This window comes from Boleophthalmus pectinirostris, unplaced genomic scaffold (genome assembly GCF_026225935.1).
Source record: "Boleophthalmus pectinirostris isolate CB_2022bp ecotype Guang Dong unplaced genomic scaffold, ASM2622593v1 HiC_scaffold_21, whole genome shotgun sequence".
Lineage (NCBI taxonomy): Eukaryota > Metazoa > Chordata > Actinopteri > Gobiiformes > Gobiidae > Boleophthalmus > Boleophthalmus pectinirostris.
The window spans coordinates 33,120,818-33,134,850 of record NW_026571175.1 but is presented as its reverse complement, the minus strand read 5'-3'; the positions used below and the strand labels follow the sequence as shown (position 1 = coordinate 33,134,850).

Genomic DNA, 14,033 nt, shown 5'->3' with positions numbered 1-14,033 from the left:
CCTTCCAACCAGCTGGGCCAGTTCACAGCCTCCGCCCGTTAGAATGGGGTCAGCCGAGGCCACTGTTACCGTCTGACACGCGGTTCTACCAGGAAATAAGGGACAGTTGGTGAGTCATTATGGAAAAGTCTTGGGTTAGGTGTTGTAATATTATCTATTTTAAGCTCCACACGGTTTGTTGACGTAGTAGTAATTAATCAAAATACCTGCACACACCACCTGGGTCATTATATATTCGTGTTAAGTTTCCCTTTTTGTATTTTTATATCAGTGTTTGTCAAGTTTTATGTGACAGGTAAGGGTTTTTATCGTGAAAAGCTGCATTGTGTGGTTCTTTTCCATCAAATAATTAATTGCTTTGTCCGGAATGTTTCACAATGTGCTATTAAACTTTTTTATCTTCATGGAGACCAAATCAGACCAAGTTACAGGTCAGATCTGTGGAGACTGGAGAAACGACCCCGCTCACTGTCAGAATGTCTGTTTTTCTAAGTGTTTTTGAGCTATAAAACTGATTAAAATTGATTAAATGTAAAGTAGAGCGGTTTAATGTCATACAGTGGAACATTCCAGACAGAGCAATGACATCTCCATAGAAACAAACAGGTGACGACCAAAGAAAAAGCTACATACATACTTAACTTTTCACAAGCATGAACCAAGTTTTAAGAAAATATTAAAGAAATATATTGGAACATGTGCCAGTCAATTATATCCATGTGAAATTATTTTAAGTCTATTTTTAAATTATTTTTAAGCTATTATTTATTATCTGTGTTACCTTTTCCTGCTGTTCTGAAATTGCGCGTTGCAACACTGGAATTTCCCCACTGTGGGACTAATAAAGGCATATCTTATCTTATCTTGAATTTGTATATAATTATATTTAGTCACTAGTTATGCATTGTAATTTATTGGATATATTATAGTTGTAGTAGTGTAGTGTAGTGTAATATACTATGGAACAGAACTGTATGAACTTATGTGAATAGTCTTTACACCAGTAAAGACTAAAAGGAATCCAATAAATAAATACATAAATAAACATAGTGATCCTTTAAAAGCTTCATTTTGAATTTCAGGTGTGCAATAAAGTTAACACATTTTCTCGTAACTTTTTTGTTTCCATTTCATTTTACAAGTGTTATTTCACAGGAGATCACTTTAAGGAAGAAAAACAAAACCAAATGGCTGGGTTTTTTCAATCCTTTACGGCCAGTTTTAACACTTACACAATTCCTGTACTTAAATTTTTTTCCATCTGCCAAACTTCTATCCCATAACACTGAGCTCATCCAATTTTGTTTCATTCTCAGTTTATGTTCAGGTCTCATGTGAAGCCCAGAACCTCCAGAACTCCCTCCCTGAGCTGCAGAGGCTGCACTAGCACTGACTCAGGTTGGCTGTAGGTGCCGGGGTTTAGGTAGTAACGGTTTTCAGAGAAAAGCATTTTAGATTTAAACCAACTTGATTTCAGCTTTGAAACTGGCAACACAAATGGGAGACTCATGTGAGGCTCATTCTGCTTTCTGATTGGATAAAACGTCTCGAACCAAAACATCAAAATATAACGGACAACTTGTCGATTATCTCCAATGTTTTTGTAATTAAGGGTGTGCAAAAATATCAATATATCGTATCGTTTAATGTGATGATACAGTATCGATATCGTGGGCTGCTGTATCGATGTATCACCAAGAGTATTTTTTGGTTTATTTTTACTACATGTGTTTGTTACAGAGCTCCAGTTTTGTTGCTTGTTTAGTGGAAGGAAACTAGTTTATGTGTCACATTTGACATTTTCACTTTCAGTTTTGATGATTAAAATGTTTGTGTTTCATATGAACTTTGCACAAGAAGTGGTTTAACAAAGACTTTTAGTATCACAGACATGGTTTAGCCACTTGTTTTTATAGAAACATATCGAATCACTTTGAAATATATCTATAGCTCTATTTGTAAGAATAAATCTGCATTAGAATTGGCCAATGAGGTTAATTTGGTCGTCCGATATTTTATATTATTAGGGTTTTTTTTACAGACCAAGAGTTTGTTTTCATACCTGATAGTTTCGTGGTCTTCTACAGAGTGGTCAAGAGTGGGCAATAAACAAAAGGAAACAACAGGTTAGAGAGAAAGAAAAACAACCAGAAAAACAAAAATAAAACAGAAAATGAGCACAGGCATGATAACATTACCATACATCAGGGGCATAACAGAAAAAGTGCCGAGGCCGATGAAAAAACACAGTATCAACACACCAGTAAAACCGTACAGAAAACTTAGACAATTACTCGTCCACCCGAAAGACAAAATAGAACCGGAGCATAAATGTAACGTGATTTACGAAATACCCTGCATGTCTTGCAATAAAACACACATCGGAGAAACAGGGAGGGCGTTCAGTACACGAAAAAAGGAACACAGAACAGAACGCGAAGGCGAAAAGACGAGCAACAAAACACAAAGCAGAACAGGAACAACTCAAGTCTGCAATTTCTGAGCACTGTAAAAAAAACACATTATGGACTGAGACGGTGCAAATGTCACTGGGACAGAGGAAAACAAACATCGTCGCTGGATTAAAGAGGAAATTGAAATACAGAAACATGCTCATGGGACGATAAACCGGAACGAGGGGGCTTTTTTACTCTCACACACACCTGGGATACTGTCCTGAGGAGGTCGGGCTGCAGATGGCGCTGTCGTCCTGCCTCCACTGGTAAGAAGACAGCGCCAAAACCTGTTTAAATCAATCCGAGTGACATGCCACAACAACATGACGTAACGAATCTGAAGAAGAGCGCTAGTGAGCAGTCGAAACTGTCAGGTATGAAAACTCTTGGTGTGTAAAAAGTACCTAATAACATACTGCATTAAAACTGTGTGACTAAAAGCAGTATTTGATATAAACATGTGTCCCTCGTATCTGGGGAAGTCATGTTTATGGAATTTAATCAAAATCCTGCTCCTTTTGAACTCCATAATGATCTGCTCTCTGTAAATAAACAGATGGATGTGGACCGCAGTGGCTTTTTCACACATGCACTAACAACGCTCCCGTTTCCTTTAGGTCAACAACTTTGTGGTTTTTGAAGGATTCTTCTTCAACAAATCAGGTACCAACTGTCCTCCGTCGTTTTAACAGGACTTTGTTTAGAGCAGTTGCAGTGATTTTAAACAAAACTAGGACACTCCCACTGAGTACACGGCCAGAGGAAATCAGATAAGCCAATAATTACAGCTGTTTGTGTGTGTTTGTGCGTGTGTGTTTACATGTGTTTATATGTACAACAGAAATCTGATCCTCAAAAAGACCCGGTGACACGTGTCCATGAATCAGCGGGTTTTAAGTTTTATTTATGAAAACAATCTTTACAGTCTTTAATGTTTTTCCTTTGCGGCTTTTCCACATTCGATTGCCCTTTTTTTTTTTTTTTGCTTAATGTCCTTGTCAAAATCTGCACAGAAACAAACCAAAAAATATTTACACTATCAGAAATAAGTTTGGACACACGTTCTCATCCAGTGTTTTTTTAGGTTTACCACTTTATATAGTTTATATATATACAAAATATATATAAAAATGAATGAAGCAAGGGATATGGAATTACGTAGTGAAGAAAAAAGTTAAATAACACAAACGACGAGACAAAATTTCTACAAGACGAGACGAGATACGAGATTGAATCCACGAGAACGAGACTTTATCATAATTCCTAATATTTACATTTCACGATTCAGTTTCCAGTTTTGGCCTCACAATTTTTATTTATTTGATTTCATATTTTGTTTACATTTTAGTACGGCTGTTTTGGAACTGTAAGAAATGTAACTCAACAACACATGGCCTTTTTTTCGTCCAAACCATATGTAAAAATCTCATGATCTTGTGGCAAATGAGATCTTGTCCCATCCCTTCTACTGACTATGATTTCTTTTTATGTTTTTATGATTCAAAACCTCAAAGTATCCACCCTTTGCTTTGTGGTCAGTAGGGGTGGGACGAGATACATTTTCCACAAGATGAGAGGAGACACGAGATTGGATCTATGAGGATGAGACAAGACAAGATTTTTACATTATTATACAGTATTTTTTTAACTATAAGTCGCTCCAGAGAATAAGTCGCGCCAGCCAAAATGCGTCATGAAGAAGAACACAGAAAAACATACATAAGTTGCACTTTTTGGGTGAAATTTATTGTATAAAATCAGCGACCAGGAACCAACATTTCTTCTTAAAAGTCAAGTTCTAGTAAAAACAATAGAAGAGAGAACAACAGACTGTTAACGTCACATATGAACAGTTCTTCAGATAAATTATAACATAAACAACAGAACAGAACAAGTTTAACAAACTCTCCATCTCACTCCAAATCACTAAATCCATTCAATTCTTCATCCTCGGTGTCACTTCTGAACAACTCCACGACCTCCGGAGGTAAACAGCGCCGCTTTCTCTTCCTCTGTTGCACTCGAGTACCGTATTTTCCACACTATTAGACGCTCTCTTAAGCCTCCAACCCCATCAAAAAACGACTGTGCCCCACAATCCAGAGCGCCATATACACGAATTTACTCGGTGTGACTTCAGTAAACTACAAATCCGCACCACTCGCAGAACACGCAAACACACACGGAGCAGACAGCGACCGCACAGCGAAAAACACCCACAGACACACTCATCACTCCACGCCGACGAGGAACGGAACGGAGGAACGAACCGAAAAAGCGAGTGCAATGTGCCACTTGTAGACACAACTGAACAACTGAGTCACTGCGAACACGCCCAGACACACCCTCCCTACACGCCACAACTGAACAAAGCCCAGAGTCACCGTGAACGAACAAACAAACAAAACCACTCACCCATCACACTGTTGTGTTTCCTTTAAAGTCCCACGCGGTTTATTTGTGAAAAAAGTTCGAAAATAGACCATTTAATGACAGTGCGCCTTATAATCCAGAGCGGCAATAGTGCGGAAAATACAGTATAAGTCACAGAAGCACCCACACCATGAAAAAAAATGCGACTTGTTGTCCAAAAAACACGGTAAGACATAAACTGTATGATCCAGTTTCCAATTTTGGACTCACCATGTTTGATTTACTTTATTTAATATTTTTGCTCATTGTAGCTCTGCTTTTTGGGACCACAGCTTCTCAAAAACTGTAACTCAACAATACTTAACTCAAATTATTTTAGAATCCAAATCTAAAAACACGGAAAAGAAATCTCACAAGATAATTTTTCTCATGCGTGCATAATCTTTTGACAATTTGGTTTCACGAGATCTTGTCCCATCCCTTGTGCTGTAAACCCTCGTCCTTTTCTCAGTGAACTTCTCGATGACGTCTCCTGAAAATGTCTTCACTTCACAGCTGAAGAAATGCCAAGAATGCGAAACAGTGAGCATAACAAAGGCTGAAGGATATGCTAAACAATCTAAAACAAGTTATCAGATGAAGAGTAAAGGTAAAGCGCTTCACTGGGTCATGAAAAACTAAAAATAAATACCAGTACAGGTGCTTTACGAAGGTTAAACTTTGAAGCCTCAACAGAAAGTCGCCCTTAAAAATGGGTCGAAAAGGGACAAACTTAAAGCACACAGACCGAATTAAAAGTATTAAAAGTTAGTCCAAGTTAGTTTGAAAAAGAGGGAGATAGTTCTGAGTGAGTTTGAGTTTATTTTTGGTTTTCTACATTCCTCGCGCGTCAGTCGTAGCTTCGATGCCTCAGTGAGAATCTGCAAAGGAAATGATCAAGGGCGAGAAAAGGAGAACCGAAAGTCAAAACGCGTGTCCAAACTTTTGACGTGACTTTTTAATAATCTGATAACTCCAGAAATCAGATAAGGCTCAGATTTCTGGTGTGCATTTAAACATCGACGCGTGATTAAGCGTGAATGTTGGACACTACCTCACATTCTTCTTAAAATGGATAAAAAGAACAGATAAATCACACTGTTTTTGTATTTATTTTTATATTGTGCATGGAAAGTCAAGTTCTTTTTCTTTTGGCATCGCACAGATCCACACGCTTCATGCTTTTGTCTGTGTGTTTTCTTTTATTTTTCTCTTCGTTTGACTGTTTTTTTTTCCGGAGTCTTCTTCTGTATATTTGTGACGTTGTTTATGCCACACTCAGGGCCACACTGCGCTCCTCTGACGGATCAGGGGATGTACGGATATTTGTAAGGACGCTCTTCTGTTCCCCCCCATCCATCCCACATACCCACAATGCTTTGCCCTAGAACGCCATTTTAAGTTCTGTTGTGTCACCTGCGGCTGAACCTTCCTGTTTGTTGTAGGGTTAAGTTTGGTCTGATGTTCTGGGAGTAACAAAACGACTTATCTTAAAGAAGTTAACATTGCTGGAATTTAGGTTTATCTTGATTTGAGTCAAATGTTACAAAGTTTGCGAAGGTCACTTACCAGCAGAGTTAGTACAGTTTTGTATCAGAAATTTTCTTTCAAACAGTTGCAATGCTGTACTGAGCTGGCAGTGAATGACGTCAGTACAGCACAGCATTGTAATGTCTGACTATTTTGGAAGAAGAGACAAGAGGCTGGACTTCTAACCATGGAACTATAATAAAATCTGGAAGTTGAACTCAAGATGGCATCGTGTTGTTTTCAGTGGTCTGTGCTCACTGGCTCATGGGCTCAAAAATAATTTTCTCTCCCGCATTTGCTTCCTCAGTCCAGGCGAGCTCCGACCATCCGTGTGATTTCTGTAACGTGCACGGCGTGGAGCGTTTGGACCAATCAGCAAGAGCTGCTAGAGCGGAGCGAGCGCGGCTCACAGCGGCTCACAGCGGCTCACAGCGACAAGGCTATGTCTGCGTTCAGACTGCAGCCTGAAGTGACCCAAATCTGATTTTTTGGCCCCTATGTGACCTGTATTTGATATTTTAATGACGACACAGATCAGATTTTTTCAAATGTGACCCAGGACACTTGGATATGTGCTCCTAAAACCGATACATATCTGATCTTTTGACATGCGACTTCAGTCTGAATGGCCAAAGCGCATTCATCCACCTACACGTTATCAACAAGACACAAACGTCTATTCTGCACTGAAGTTGGCGAAAATTGTTAATGAACTCCGTGTTACTGAAGAGAAGCACATCACCACTCACCACTCTTGGCTCCATCTCCACATCCACATGTTCCTTTCAATGGACGTTGCTGCCGCGTTCCCACAAAACACCACGGCCAAAAACCTCGTCCTTCTCCTTCTCAATCTCCTCCTTAAAACAAGTAAGTTGTTCATGTTCTGGCTCCAGTACGAGAGGAACTTTAAAATCTCCAGATGTTCGATGCTGCGTCCATGTTCCATAAACACAGAGCACGCTCACTACGGTTGACGTCGTTGTGTCTCCAGTGCACATGTGGGACACTTTCAGGCCATTTACTGTTCACACTGGAGTCACATACAAGTCACATTTAACTGGAAATGTGAACGACCTCGCAAAAACATCGGATTTCACAAAAAAATCGGAATTGAGCGTTAAGCCCTGCAGTCTGAACGTAGCCTAAGTCTTATAATATAACTTTTAGGCAATTTGAGGATTTAAACATTTTAAAGTTGTATGTTGTGAAAATAGCAAAGAATCCTACAAAATCTGACCTTTGTGAAAGTTGTGGATGCCCTGTCAGCCCATGGATCTGTTAAAATAACTGGATAGTGTATTACTAGTGGACACTCAGTGGTGCTTCAGCGGAAAAACCTCCTGGGCCAAGACAGGATTGTTTTCATAGAACGCAATGTAATCACAAACTGCTCGTGTTCAGCTGACAAGGCACCTACAACTTTAAAAAATTTAGAATTTTGTGCAATTTTTACCTATTTTTAAATCATAAACTTTTTCTCAACTCAAAACCCTTCAGTTGTCTTTAAAAAACGTTTTATAATCGTTAGCTCCAGCTCCGCTCGGTTCGGCTCCTTTCTGCTCCTCTCGCTCTAATTGATCAAAGCGATCACGTGATACATAAGACCGCGCTCTGTGTGTGCGCTCGCGTGCGTTGGCGTGTGCCCGCGGGAGAAAAAAGACACTACTGCAAATGTTCAATCGGCCCAGAGCCACAGGAGGTTCCTCGCTGGGCTAAAGGCGAATCTGGAGTCACGCGCCATTGAGCTCAGCCCATTGACTTGAATGTGCGGCCATTTTAAAACCCCGCGGCTCGTGTCAGCCGAACACGGACAGTTTGAATTCCCAAAATGCATTGCGCTCTGTCGGAGAATTCTCCTGGATCTGCAGTACCTGGAGCGACCACTAGTCGATCTCGAGCCAGGACAGTTTTTAATTATAGATCCATGATTCTAACACAGGAGAAGTGTATTTACCGTTAGTACAGGACCCAGCACCTGGAGATATGAACCTCAACACTGTGATAGTGTTGTCCAGTCTGATCCTGTTGTAGGGAGTATTATACCTCTGGTGATGTAGGCCCAGATAAACAGCACAGCACAGCACAGTAGAGCAGTGCAACTTCTCTAACAATAAGATTAGCCTTTATTGTCCCTGTAGGTTATTTGTCTTTCCTGGGTCCAGATGGCCAGAAGGTCTGTGGAAAAAGATCTAATCTTGTCTGACGACGATGATTAAAAAAAGACAGAAATGTAAACCAAAATATAATTGGGTAATTCTGTAAGTCTGTTTTGTCCATGGCTCAAATCAAGATAAATATCCTTTATTCAAGAGATTTTAACTTTGTCATTTTTGTTTTTGTTGTCTCTCTGTAGCATCTGCTGCACTGTTACATAATTATAATAATAGTAATAATCCAACATGAGACTGTTTTAAAGTGAAGTCTCTCCGGAACATTCTATTCAGTCTCTGGCGCTGCACACAGAGTGAATACAGTAAAAAATGTCCTTGACTTTGTGACTGTGCTAAGTTTCCTCTAAATATGTTCTAATAATATACAAATATATAAGAGATGATAACTTGCATGCCGCCTTTCTGTTGTCTCTCTAACATATTCTCCTCAAAGTGAATATTTAGTTTGTCCCTGCAGGGCTGCCGTCCACAAAACTGACCAAGTGTAGAAAGGAGGATAGAGGCTCAGTGATGTTTCACCTGCAGATGCTTCAATAAAACACGCGGCACCTTTTATTTATTGATACTTTGCAGCTGATGTCCTCTACATTCCCTGCTAACTGGTGGCACTGCTCTGTCTGAAGCTCATTTTACAATTAATCTGAGCTTTGTTTTAACACAAATTGACCCTAAATAAATGACAAAAGTGAGCTGATTTGTGCTGTTAAACCTGAACAGCTAAAAGATTTGGTAATGATTTCTAACGTGTGCAGTAGGGAGCATCATTTGCCCAACACTTTGAAACATTTTTGAAAATCAATCTGTACCTAGTATCAGTTTTTTACACTTACACTTAGTAAAGTTCCAAGAGAAATTTCATGAAATTCTATTGATGTTTACTGGGTCCACCAAGCCCAAGTTTAATGCTTGTAGGAGCGTTAAATCTGAGCTGAAAAATCAAATTTTTCTTTAATAACATCCTTATCGTTTCTGGAAACTTGTGTTTACCAAACCCTGAGCCGTACATGTCATTGGGACGCACCTGTCACTGAGCCGTACCTGTCACTTGGACGCACCTGTCGTTGAGACGTTCTGGTGACGTCACACTCACTTACTCCACTTTTTTATACAGTCTATGATCACTACAGAAATAACAAACTTTATGTCTCTCATTTCATCTTTGGCCTTTATGGATATTGGATAATTATGAAAAAAAAACCACCCAAAATCTTGACGAAATGATCATATCTTAGAAAGTTATGAAGATAGAGATATAAAATTGGTACCAAAAGATGCACAGCAACAGCAACATTTATATTCAACTTTCACTGACACCATGGACCTAAATGGATTATTTTTAAAGTTATTTGAGAAAAACTGATTTTTCAGCCAGAGCTTTATGGACACCGGAACTTAAGAGTCTTGGTGGACCCAGTAGATTTTATTCAACTGAGCAGTTATTCCACACAACAGATTTTCTTTTAATTGGTATTGTCACATTTTATAATTGGGTACAAGTTGAATTTCTGACATCGGGGAAAATGATGCAGCCTAATGCGCACTGTATCAGTATTCAGAACTGCTGAACATTCCACCATAGACGTACATGTGAAAACCTCCCAGCGTGATGTCACTGCAAAGTATCGATATGTGTTCATTAAAATATAACAGAATTACAACAAACACTGGCACAAAATGACCCTGAATGTGTAGAGGACTGCATGGCTGCATGACGACTGTCCATTGTAGAAGTAATTGGATTAAAATAGTTGGCAGTGCTCTGGTAACTTTTTATTGTGTGTTCATTTAAACTTTTTTCTAAATGTGTTCACAGCGGGACAGTTGAGGAAGACTCCCCAAAGAAAACCAGACGGAGAGATCAAGCCTTATTCACTAATGGAGAGAGAAGGTAAATATGGAACTTAAACAAAACTATTCACTTTTAACTGAGAGAGAAGCTCATGGATCATCTAAAGAACAAAATCAGAATCAGGAATCAGGAGCAGTACCCACATGTTTAGTTAAAAGCAGCTTTTAGGGTTAAAATAAAACTGCTGTGTCACACTTGTTGTTAGACTTATACTTAGACAAACTTCATTGATCCACAAGGGAAATTATTTGGACACACGAGCTCACACATCATAATATAATATAATAACAAAGAGCAAAAATATAAATGGTGAAATAAATTTTAAATAAGTAGCAAAAAAAGAGCAAGAGACAGGTGTCAATTGTTGTACAGTTGTAGGGAGTATTATCTGTTACATATGGGTGAGTTGTTGTACAGTTGTGAACTGCACTTATGAACTCATGAATAATTAAGATGCTCTAAATGCATTAAGAAAGGAAGTGAGGAATAAGACCAGGGTCTAGGCTACACATGTTTGTAATGGACAGGAAAACCTACAGTCTTTCATAGCCAGACTATGTTACTGATACTGACTGAAAGATGTTTAACCAAAAACTTTGAGTGTAATTTATCATGATAATTGTATGACCTGGGTAATTCTCTTTGACTGTTCCGTTAACGGTGTCAGTAATCCTAATAATAATCACACTCTTAAGGGCCGTTCACGCCAAAGCGTCCAGTTTCTATGTAAAGTGTATGTGGATGTGTGACTGTGTTTTTGTGGCGCGTCTTCGGCGTCAGCGCAGCGCGAATCTGGTGTCGACGCAGCGCGTCTTGAGCGTTTTCACGTCGACGCTGTAGACGCACGTCCAAGGCGTCAGCGTCAAGAAGTTGAAAATCCTGAACTTTCCGCGTCAGATGCGCCGCGTCAACCAATCAGGGTCAAGTATCCAGTGACACAGCGACGTTATTATCAGGAAGAAAAACCCGAGAACCAGAGCGAGAACCACAAACATGAGAATAAATATATACACCACAATCACCGAGCCGATCGCGAGGACTACACCAGGACCGGACCAGCACTAAACCAGGACTAGACTGGGACTAAACAAGGACTAGACCGAGACTAGACCGGGACTAAACCAGGACTGATCCAGTGTCATTAGCGTAGTATAAATATATATACGCCCCAGTCGTCGACCCGATCTCCTCCGCTGATGTTTTATGTCATAAAAACACTCTTATTAGTCTGGTCTGACATTGTTTCGGGAAAAGACCGGGAACAGCTCTTGTTTCCAGGGCAACGGACGCACGTCAAGTATTTTTCTCCCGTTCGTCCACGGCGTCAAAGACGCGCGTCGGGGGAGTCTAAACTCAAATGCAAAGGCGTCCAAATAGAGGCGTCAAGGCGTTTTTTGACGCTTTGGTGTGAACGGCCCTTTAGGCTACATTCAGACTGCAGGGCTTAATGCTCAATTCTGATTTTTTTGTGAAATCCGTTTTTTTTGCGAGGTCGTTCACGTTTCCAATTAAATCCAACTTGTATGTGATCTCCAGTGTGAACTTTTAATGCCCCAAAAGTGTCCCCCGTGTGCTGACGTCACACACAGCGAGCGTGCTCAGTGTTTATGAAAGTCGTCTAAACACTGAGCTTGTCTCCCAAAATCTGGTCCAGTTCTTGGTAAAATGGACAGGTTACATGTCCTTTTGTTTGAGTCTTTAGCCTCCTCGTATTTGGCTTGCAGGCTCTTTATTTTTCATTGATATTGAAGCCAGGACCGTCCAAACGTAGCCTTAGATGTGAGTGTGAAACGTGTTTGAGACGACACCTGTAACTTCTTGTCCTCTCCCGTCCTTTCGTGCAGTGGTGCGTCAGGAGCAGAGGGTGCCCCCGTGGCCTTTTGCCCCTCCTCAGTCGCCCCAGCGGTGGGTATCCTCCCCGTACTCCCCCAGCTCCTCCCCCAGCAGGGCTCCCCGAGGAGGGGCCCCCGGAGGGTACAGCCCCCAGTCCCCCCTGCTGGAGCACTGCCGCACCAGACGCACCAGGTCAGAGCACACGACACACGACACACGACACATACGTTCTCTGTCAAATGTTATAATCCACTCATACATCATTGTGAATAATAAAATCTATGGACGTGGCAGCAGGGACTATTTATTTGTATTTTACCTTTGAGCTCCCATTGAGGTTCAGAATCTCTTTTTCAAAACAGACCCGGGCAAAACAGCAGCAACACAATCAATACAAAACAATACACAACACAGTCAAAGAGAGTGCCAATAAAAACCTTCTACAAACGAGCTAAATGTGAATTGGAAAGGCCACTCTGTCCGTCTTAGTCACATTTATGGAACAGCAGGTTTGCATTAGGGCTGAGTATTATTAAGAAGTTGCCGATACGATACATACCTTGATAAATAGGCCACAATACAATAAATATCTTGATACAGTGCACTTTTGATTCGACACAATATATTTCAAATTGATTTGATACGGTTCAATAGACTTTTTGTTAAACCACTTCTTGTGCAAAGTTAATGTGAAATACCCATTTTAATCATCAGAACAGTGAAAATGTCAAATGTGCTGCATACTGTAAATGAGTTCCTTCTTCTAAACAAACAGCAAAACTTTAGCGCTGTAACAAAATAATTTAGTAAAATACACCAAAAATACCCCACGATATCGATAGGGATGTAACAATAACCTAAATATAGTGATATACTATCATTAAAGTTCTCACAATAATATCGTGGACCATCACAATATATCGAATTACAAGTCTCTTTGCTTAACTACATAGACCATGATCCTTTGCTCCAATTGCTTCCATTTCACTGCAGACTACATGAAGAAATAAAAGTTCTAAGCACTTTTAATTCTTAGTTCTTTGGATTAAGTCTTGTCAAGGCATTTTAAGAGGAAAAAGTAGCATATTCACAGTTTTGTTCACAGCCTCCACAATATATCGCAATAAATGTCGTACTGTTAGATGTATATACTGAAAATATTGTACGGAGAGATTTAGATATTGTTACATCCCTCATACCGTGACGATATCGTATCGTGGCACTTGGATATCGTTACACCCCTAATTAAACCACTTCTTGTGCAGAACAGTGAAAATGTCAAATGTGTCACATAAATGAGTTTCCTTCCTCTAAACAAACAACAAAACTGTAGATGTAATAAAATATTTTAGTAAAATTTACCAAAAAATACTCTTGGCGATATATCGATACAGGAGCCCACGATATCGATACTGTATCATCACATCAAACTATATATCGATATTTTTGCACACCCCTAGTTTGCACGTGATGATTTCACAAAATAGAATTCAAACTTTTTTTTTTTTTTTTACATATGTAGAACATTTCAAAATACCAAAATCAAGCATAGGTGAAGTTTTGGTTTCAGTCACCAATTTTGTCCCAGAATGTCTGAAAATAGTTTACTGACACAATGATGTTCAGTAGTAACAAGGAAACTATGAAAGGTAACAGACTGCACAAAATGTAAAAGGAGCTGTTAACTTAAACTACCACTGCATGACATCACAAGGTGGCATCACAGAGCATTTTGAGCTTTGGAGATGCAGAGAACCTAATCATCCAGGGTTATTTGAG

General features: G+C 39.7%; 1 protein-coding gene across 2 annotated transcripts in view; it reads left to right on the top strand.

The window, feature by feature from the left end:
- atat1 (alpha tubulin acetyltransferase 1) overlaps nucleotides 1–14,033 on the top strand; it is a 61,777-nt gene that overhangs the window by 34,303 nt on the left and 13,441 nt on the right. For both annotated transcript variants that reach the window (XM_055157015.1, XM_055157016.1), the window contains exons 7-9: nucleotides 3,074–3,119; nucleotides 10,386–10,460; nucleotides 12,266–12,446. In XM_055157015.1, coding sequence (XP_055012990.1) covers nucleotides 3,074–3,119; nucleotides 10,386–10,460; nucleotides 12,266–12,446 — 302 coding nt within the window. The remainder of the gene's footprint in view (nucleotides 1–3,073; nucleotides 3,120–10,385; nucleotides 10,461–12,265; nucleotides 12,447–14,033) is intronic.